The sequence below is a fragment of the Oryzias melastigma genome, linkage group LG19 (genome assembly GCF_002922805.2).
Source record: "Oryzias melastigma strain HK-1 linkage group LG19, ASM292280v2, whole genome shotgun sequence".
NCBI classification, from domain to species: Eukaryota; Metazoa; Chordata; class Actinopteri; order Beloniformes; family Adrianichthyidae; genus Oryzias; species Oryzias melastigma.
The window spans coordinates 2,368,220-2,377,523 of NC_050530.1; the positions used below are offsets into that span (position 1 = coordinate 2,368,220).

Genomic DNA, 9,304 nt, shown 5'->3' on the forward strand with positions numbered 1-9,304 from the left:
AAAAAAAAGGCAGAAGTTTCTTGGGATGTCATAATGGAGTTTGTACCAAATGAAAGTGAATACGTTTACAGTAAACAGACAATAAACGATAAAGTAGCACAAAAAGAAGAGTTTCTTTTGGATTTTACTGTTCAAAAAACTAAGAAAAGGTTTATTCTGACAGTTATTTTCTACAGGTTTTGGTGCTAATGTTTGAAATATAGTTCCTGTCAATGAAAATGAAAAAAATATTAATTGTTGATTAGAAAACTAATTACCTTGAGAGACAAGGAATCCAGCAGAATGTCCTTAGCAGTTGTCCCTAAAAGACCTGCATGTTGTTAGTTATGATCTGTTGTGTGAAGGAGTCGGCAGCGTTCTTCATTTATTACAGATACATCTAAGCGATCTGTGACCCACGACACTTCTAATCTCACACATGACCTCCTCTGCAGAGCCAGAGAACTTAGTCAGCTAAAAAGACGCACTAACCTTTTTTATACCACGGCGAATACTCTATTCTAATTGGCTGCAGGGCGACCATTAAAAAGTGATAACGGTCGGCTAAAAGAGAAAGTTCCGGAATGGTATCCAGTCGTTGGTCACCTGACTCATAAAGTACTAATAATTGATTTAATCCATACATTTTTAAGTGACCATTGTATAAGTGGGATAATGCCCTTTGTTGTGTACATTATCAGAGATGATAATGTACCAAGCACTTTGAAATGTCTTTGTACGTGAAAAACGCTATACAAATAAACTGCCTTACCATGAACAGACTTTGCAGAACCACTTCGCACACCTCAATTTCGTCCATTAATTTCTGATAATGAACACCACGTCGCGCATTATCACTGGGCTGTTCTCCTCCCAAAAAACATAAATGGTTATTTTTCCAGAAGACATCTTGGAAGCATTCTGTTTGCAGAAGACCAGCTTTAAATGTCTTTTTATTGGTAGTTTTGTTTTAGAAAACGTCCGTGGGTTTGACGATAAGATTTTATGACTTCCTCGAGGCTCTAATTTCACTGTATTTTTGATACAAAACAGAGCTGGGAGTCTTTTTCCACAGAGTGGACTCATTCAAACGTCTGAAGTGTCACTTTGCACCAATTTAAAACCCACAATCATCTATAGAATCTGCCTATTAAGGTATCTGTTTTCAAGGCGTTGTCTCAGAGCCAGAAATTAGCTAGAGATTCAAGAAATACCAGGAAATCTCCCAGTTTCTGTTTAAATAACGGCTGCTGTTGTTTTCTGGAAAGCTTTGGTCATCACTTCTTACATGAAGTTCTCACATAACATTAACTTTCAGTCGGGCTTATTATATCTTATCTAGATGTAAAGATATGCTTTCACTCCAAACAGTGCAGGGATACTCCCTCTGTGCTTTAATGAAACCGATAATGTAACCGATACACAGCAATTTCACCAAAACTAGCCAATCATGGTAAGAAAGGAAACAGGTTCTTCTAGATGAGTTTAGGCTTGCAAAAAATTATGTAACCGTACATTTTATCAAAAGAATTGCTTATTTTTATCAAAAAATAGGAAACTGTCCGAGGATCCATCAAGGTATCGAAATGCCTCAAATACAACATCTAAATTGTAGAAACTTTATAGAGTTCTCTAATAGAAAAACATGAACCTATAGAATAAAAATATTAAAAAATGTTCCTTTCTTTACTTGTATTTTCTTTCTTTACTTAAAGTAATTTATCTTAAAGGGAAAGTACAACTGATCATCATCAGCAAAGAAGTTGACCTTTTGGCCAAATGAAATGAGGCCAAGCAGTGAACCCTGCGGAACTCCCAAACTAACACCAGTGTCACTTGTATCAATAAATGAAATATCAGTGAGTTATTTTCAGATAAAAATAATTTAAGATAGTATTTATTGTTCCTTTAATCCTGCTTAAAACTTTTGTAATGGTGTTTCGATGGATTATACCTCTGAAATGGAAATGAAACAATAACTCACTATTTCATTTTGTACCAGAACATGAACTTCATTCTCACTGAACGGGATATTTAAGACATCCAGTACACTCTAAAACTCTTTTAAGCCGTTGTTTCTAATTTTTAGTTAATTAATGACACTTTAAAATCCAGTGTCTCACATTTTTAAAGAGAAAATATATTAAGTTCTATACATTTATGACAATTTCTTCAAAACAAATCAACCTTAACAAATCCTTATTATTGCTTAATAGGATTAACTGTTAAGGGGTTCACTGTTAAAAAAAACTGTTTTATTATTAAAAAAATGGATGATGTAGGGAATATGAAGGACCAAAGGATGCAAACAGAACTTTTTTGTGGGTTTGATGAATTATTGGCCCAGCCTGTAGACCAGCAGAACCAAGCCTCTTCTCTCCTTCATCATCCTCCATAATTCTCCTCTTGTCTGCACTGACCTCAGTGTATCTGCTGCCTCAGGACTTCACCAAAGCAGACATAACTTTGAGTTTTTTCTCTCATCCTCAAAGTATCCTGCATGAATGTAGAAAAGTTATTAAACTTTTAGGTTGGGTTTTCTTTCTTTAAGGTCACCATCATCCTCTTTATACTATTTAAATGGATAGAAATCAGACACATTTGTATAATTTAACATTCTTTTGTTGCTTACTTCAATTTTTTTCCCTTTTTCAGTTCAGACATCAGCGTTTTGATTAAGTTAAGGAACCTAAAATGCGATTGAAAGCTGTACAACGGTGGAAAATGTGGAAATAACATTAGAAAACCAAAGTTTAGGTTGAAAATTTTACTTTCAACTGGCCAATAATCATAAACAAATGTTAAATGTTTTGGATATTTCTAAGATGACACACAGAAAAACATTTATTAAACAAATGTATGTGATTATCTTGACCAAAATATGCAGTTAAAATAGAAAAAATGATCATCTTATCTTGGAGTTTGTATTCTGACCCTCAGGTGAAATAAAACTATAAAAAATGTTTTTAAAAGCGTTTTAACTGTTGAATCTACTGAGATTTAGATGTGATCATAAATTGCTTAGCTTGATATCTGTTGATGCTTTGTGTGCACATGTGTTCAGGACTTAAAAAGTTCTGGTTTAAGGTCACATTGGTTCATGTCCTAGCGTTGTCTGCCCTCTAGTGGAAGAAGATGTTTTGTTCTATTTTTGCCTGAAATCCTATGAAAGGTTTCACTTTATATAAAAATATCTGTCGTTAAAATTGTATTTTATGTAATAAATAAAACTACTGACGAGCAAAGTGAAAGGTTTCAGGATGAAGGAGCCTTTCCATAAATCATTTTTCTTAGTTTATAATGACAAAACCCCACTTCAGGGCCTAAAGATCCGGTTTTTGACTTTGTCGTCCATACGAGCTCCTTGCAGCAGCAGCAGCGTTCTCAGTAGAGCAAAGGGAGCGCTGCGTGTCTGGTTCTGGCTTGTCTAGATTCTCCAGATACCAGGTTTGTGGTTTAGAGTGAAAATGTTGAAGCTCAGCTGCAGTGTTCAGGCAGGGAGGGAAGGGCTCAACTGTCAGCGAGCAATCTTCCAGAACGAGTCTGGCAGCACGTCTTTATGTACAGGAATCAGTATTTTGTTGGAGGATTTGTTGTCATAAAAGATTTATTTTCTCTAACTTTTACAGGTTTCTCTGATGAATGGATCAGCAAAGCCCTCCTTTTTTGGGTAAGAAATGTAACCTGACTGTGAAAAGTCCACTTTTCTGATAATAAGCTCTTAGGTTTGACTTTTTTTTCCCATTTTTCTTCCTGCAGAGAAGGGAATCCATTCGCCACAGTCAAGCTGAGACCGACTGTCACCAATGACAGATCAGCTCCAGCCATCTGAAGAGGAGTCGGGGAAGATCTCACTGGTCTTCGGTCTTTGGAGGATCAAACTCTAAGCTACGCTCTGAAAAACCTCCTCAAAGTCATCATGAGTGTTAGGCTGAATCAGAATTCTTCTCCTTCCTTTACGGCTTCTCCCTGCTCCTACATTTAGCCCTACGAACAGAGGGTTATGGAAAAATAGAGTTTAAATTCGGACGTTACTCACACTTGACGATGTCATCAATAGTCGCCGGTCAGCCACATTAGCTGCTACGTTAGCGCTAGGGGTGTGTATATTCAAGAGTTGTTGTTTTGGTCGCGGTGTAGTGCTGCTCAAAGAAGGTCAGTGTGCTGCCAACTAGTGGTTGGAGGTTTAAGTGGAAAACAAAAGTAAAAATACTGATGAATAATTAATTAGATATCGTCTTGTAAATATTTTAAATAGATAAATAAGTATGAAATATAGCCAAATTGATTTCCCCTACACCCCTAGTTAGCGTGCATCTGCTACGTTAGCCCATAGCTGCTACGGTAACGTTACGGGTTTGCATTGGAAAAAAGTCTAGCGATATGATACCCAATACATGTCCCACATATCGCGATATTCCCAAGACTAGAACAATTTTCTTTAACTTTTCGGTACCCATCCCAAGCGAAACCTTAGTACATGTTTCATGCTAACAAAAAACGTGAGGCTGACTGAACATTTAACACAAGCGGGGTCTCGCGAGATCTTGTTGTTTTGGTCGCGTTGCAGAGCTGCTCAAAGAGGCTCAGTGTGCTGCCATCTAGTGGTCGGGGTCGAAGACAAAGTAAGAAGATAAAAAATGCTCATAAACAGTTGATTAATTTTTTTCTAGTGAAGGTTTTAAATTGATACAAGTGTGGTCTAGGAAAATATGGTAATGTATAGCCAAATTGATTTTCTACTACACCCCTGGTTAGCGCGTAGCTGCTACGTTAGCATGTAACTGCTATGTTACTGCGTAGCTGCGACGTTAGCGTGTAGTTGCGACATTAGTGCGTAGCTGCTATGTAGCTGCTACGTTAGCATGTAACTTGTATGTTAGCATGTAGCTGTTACATTAGCGCGTAGCTGCTACAAAGTTGCTACGTTAGCGTGTAGTTGCGACATTAGTGCGTAGCACCTACGTAGCTGCTACGTTAGGATGTAACTGCTATGTTAGCGTGTAGCTGCTACAATAGCGCGTAGCTGCTACAAAGTTGCTATATTAGCGTGTAGCTGCTACATTAGCGCGTAGCTGCTACGAAGCTGCTACGTTAGCATGTAACTCCTGTGTTAGCGTGTAGCTGCTACGTTTGCGTGTAGCTGCTACATTAGCGCGTAGCTGCTATAAAAGCTGCTACGTTAGCATGTAGCTGCTATGTTAGCGTGTAACTGCTACATTAGCGCGTAGCTGCTACAAAGTTGCTACGTTAGCATGTAGCTGCTACGTTAACGCGTAGTAGTTGCAATGTTAGCGCGTAGTTGCTATGTTAGTGCCTATTTGGAAATACATAAAAACATTGGTTTTCTAACTTTAAAAAGGTCATACTAAAACGAAAATTCATGACTTACATTTAAATGTTAACTTCTGCGCATCAGAGCAAACCCACGTGAAAAGCGCTTCCCCTCTGCAGCACAGCGCGACGCGGCTCACCTACCGGCGGAGGGAAACAGAACTCAAAGTCCCTTCGCTTTACCCTTTCAGACACACTTTTACCTTCAAATACTCCTTCAACTTGAGGGGTAGGGAGAAGCCGGAGGGGAAGAATCACGATTCGGCCTTCTCTTTTAATGGATTGACACTACCACTTAAAATACAGTTTTGCTCAATTTTATCCAGAAACAGCTTGAGAGAAGGTTGGAGTAAAACAAGAAAAAAGTTTGTTGACAGTCTGTGCTGTAAAAGTCATTCCAGAATTAAGTTTTTGGACTTTTGGACCCCACTAAAAGGATGCATGGAAAAGATAAAGCAGTGCCAAAGACTTCCTGCAGTAAAAGGAAGAAAAAAATACTTTGCATTGCACACGTGCATCATTTTATTGTCAAATTTTCACGTGCACGTGAAGGTATTCAGCTCAGATCCAGTCTTTGACATATACACCACGCATGAGCTTAGCGGGTTTATAAAAGTCCAGCTCGAATACAAATGTGGAACATTTGAGTAACTTTTGAGTCGTGATTCTTATTTATTTGCAAATAAAAATACGTTTTGTGGTCTGCTATGAGGGGAATGTAAAAAAAGTGATTTTAGAAGTAAGACAAATGACAGAGAACCTGGGCTGCCTTTCATACAAAACAACTATTTCTATTTTTATTATAACTTTTTTGTATATTTTAAGAGACATTTTGAAGTACAGAGGTGGTTAAAATGAAGGGAGAGTACGTTGGGAAGGCTTGTAGATAAAATGACTATTTATAAAGAGGACATTTTTATGGAAAAAGCTCTGGACTCATCCTGAGAGACACCGTGATTGAGATTTTACTCATATGTGGTCAAATTTAGTAAAAAAAAAAAAAAAACGACACATTTTATTGTGACAAAATTATTACACTTTTCATATTTTCATTGTTTTTTGTGCAAAAAAAACCAAATTAATTGTGGTTTACAGGTAGACGACTGTTTGTGAATAATGTGGCTTAAAGCTTTTTCCATATGAATATAGAGTCATGATGACAGCTGACTAATCAAACTGCTTGTTGATCACTAATGTAAACCCTCGCGCTGGCGTTGCTGTTGCTAAATGCTTTCCTCAAAGCCACTGTGTTGACCGTCGAGTCCTGTTTTCTCAATAAAACACAATAAAGTCTGTTCAGCCAATGAATCTTTTATTTATTTTGTGTTTATTTTATAGTCAAATATGAGTTTGAAGCATCAATTAGAAAAAAAAAACTGAGAAAAATGTCTTGCAAATTTGTGGATTAATCCTACAGTTCCTTGATACTATAAAAATTTAATGGATTTCTACAAGGAAAGAAAAAAAAAATCTGTGCTTTCCTTATTAATAGAATACACAAAAAGAGTAAAAAAAAACATGTTTTTTCCATTTATTGAATTATAAGAATATATGAAGTTGTAATTTCCATGTAAAAATATTTATCAAGTCAAATTTGTGTTCAAATCTAACAAATTATATAAATCCTGATCATATTTTAGCTTTCTTTTGGATAGATTTGCCACTTTAGTAGGGATGTACAAAATATTGATTCAGTGAAATATCACAATACTTCATTAGACGATACTTGTATTGGTTTAAAAGGCTGCAGAGATTATATTTAATCATTTATAAGCAAACAAGTAGTTCAATAGTTTTTTTTGTTTGTTTGTTTTACAATAAATAACACTTAATTTGTCTTATGAAAGAATAAATGTAATTAGGGATAATTTTAAATATTCTTATTTTAAAATTTATTTAAATGCAACAAATTTTTTCATTTTTGCTGTTTTGTAATTCAAAAAAAGTAAAAAGTTTTGTGGAAGACATTTGAATGCAAAAATGTATACTTAAACTTAGAACGTTTCTAGTTTTCTTTACAATTTAATTTGCAGCGCCCTCTTTTTCATTCAGAAAAACAGACTTTCAGCGCCCTCTGCTGGCCGTCCAGGAAACAGCACCCGTTGCCCCGGCAACAGCCAATAGGAAAGAAGACACCGCGCGGCGCTTCCTGTTTCGTTCAGCAGAGAAATGGTAACGTAAACGTCAACAGCTGACGTAAACATCATGGTCGCGGCAGGTGTTGGTTCGTTTCTAACCTCTGAATGAGGAGCGGTGACGGGCCCGCCGCGCCGGTCCAGCAGACGCTTTCTGAGCAGCTGAAGGTTGGTGCGAATAAAAACAAAACTCTCCATTTTCTGCGTGATTTAGCAGCTTAAGTCTCTAAAGCCTGGTTCCAAAAACAAACCGAGGGCGGTCGGGGTGCTGAATGCACACACAGGCTCGTTGGAGGCAGTGTAGCTTTCATGTATGTTGTTTATTTTCTCAATAAAGTTATTCAAACGCGATTGTCAATAAAGTTTTCTTCTTTGAAAGGAAGTGTCGAACCACGCGCGTGATTAAATCTGATTATCCTAACGCGGTTCTTGTGGTTTTGACGTTCTAAATGGAGAGTAGGCCTTTGGAAGTAGCCAGGATTTTTAATTTAAAGACACAGGAGACAATTTGCTCCAAAAAGAGCGCCGTTTCTGAATAAATATAGTTATTTGTTATGAATGAATATAAATATTGTAGGTCAGAAACTGTGACGTTTTCAGTTTAGTGGAGAAAAATGCTAATAATGATCAATTTTAGACAATAAAATCAGCTCTGGTTGAAGAAGAAGTTTTATTTTGAAAATTTATTAAATTCATCTTGTGGTCTAAAGATGTTTTGACACCAAAAATTATTACTTTGAGACATTAAAACAGCTTTTTATTCATTTACGCAAACATTCATGTACATTAAATGTTTATAAGTTGGAGAAATTTTACAAATAGACGCCAAAATAAAGAAATACGACAAATTAAATTGTAATACTTTCTCTTTTACATATAAAGGAGCTACTTGTCTTTTCAAACCAAAAAATATATATATATTCCTTGGGAAAAAAATGACCCACAAAGATACATTTTGCAAAAAAATCTCTTAAATTAAAAATTATTATTATTGTTTAAATCCAGTTGTTGAGTTAAAAAAAAAAGTAAAAAATAAAAAAAAAAACATTTTTTAAAAATTTGTTTATATGCAATAAAGACAAATATTTCATATGTCAGAAAACTACTAAATCTTTTTCACGGTTTGCAAAAACTGTTTTCGCTTTCTCTCAAAATACATCCTTTCTGTTGCAATCACTTCCTCAAATTGTCTATTTTTGTGTTTTCTATCACATTTTTGTTGCCATGGTGTTAGAAAACGTTTGGCCTTCACAATAAAAGCAGGTTCTTTTGACTTATTATTAATAAATTAAACTAAATCCAGTTTTAGTTATGTATTGAGGGACATTTTTAGAACAAATACTTCATTTTCAGCTGTTTAAATCTCTTTCAGGGCTTCCAGGTGCAGCCATGCCGGCCTCCCTGCTGTGGGCGGTGGACGTCCACGGACGGATCTACAGCCTGTCCTCGGCGGGACAGCAGTGGGAGTTGTGGCGGGACGCTCCCATGGAGTTCAAGAGGGTGACGGCGGCTCAGCAGTGCTGTTGGAGCCTCGGCTGTGACAACGGCATCTACCTGAACGTGTTTGCCTCCGACGTGCCCGTCCGTTACCGAGAGGAGACGTACGAGAATCAGGTGTGTTTGAAAAATAAATACATCTGCACACTAAGTTCCTGTTTCTGAAGTTCCTCCAACCAACTCTTCACTTTACAGGAATCCCACATAAATATTTCAACTAAAGCATTTCAATGCCCAAATTATTCCTCTGCGTAATATATATATATATATGTATATATATAAATGCTTGTTTATATTTTTACATCTCTGCATTTATTTCACTTTAAAGTTGTTTGGTGTTACTGACTTTTAACTTTTTA

The 9,304-nt window shown here is 36.4% G+C and overlaps 2 protein-coding genes and 1 long non-coding RNA gene across 3 annotated transcripts in view; 2 read left to right on the top strand and 1 right to left on the bottom strand.

The window, feature by feature from the left end:
• The window catches only part of baiap2l1a (BAR/IMD domain containing adaptor protein 2 like 1a), a 35,209-nt gene extending 28,601 nt beyond the window's left edge, over window positions 1-6,608 (top strand). The window contains exons 13-14 of the mRNA XM_024284727.2: window positions 3,609-3,649; window positions 3,739-6,608. Coding sequence (XP_024140495.1) covers window positions 3,609-3,649; window positions 3,739-3,811 — 114 coding nt within the window. The 3' untranslated portion in view covers window positions 3,812-6,608. The remainder of the gene's footprint in view (window positions 1-3,608; window positions 3,650-3,738) is intronic.
• The window catches only part of LOC112154093, a 14,387-nt gene extending 6,697 nt beyond the window's left edge, over window positions 1-7,690 (bottom strand). The window contains exon 1 of the long non-coding RNA XR_002920598.1: window positions 7,551-7,690. This is a non-coding gene — a long non-coding RNA (uncharacterized LOC112154093). The remainder of the gene's footprint in view (window positions 1-7,550) is intronic.
• Window positions 7,479-9,304, top strand: part of tecpr1a (tectonin beta-propeller repeat containing 1a) — an 18,145-nt gene continuing 16,319 nt past the window's right edge. Inside the window, exons 1-2 of the mRNA XM_024284725.2 lie at window positions 7,479-7,616; window positions 8,821-9,062. Coding sequence (XP_024140493.1) covers window positions 8,838-9,062 — 225 coding nt within the window. The 5' untranslated portion in view covers window positions 7,479-7,616; window positions 8,821-8,837. The remainder of the gene's footprint in view (window positions 7,617-8,820; window positions 9,063-9,304) is intronic.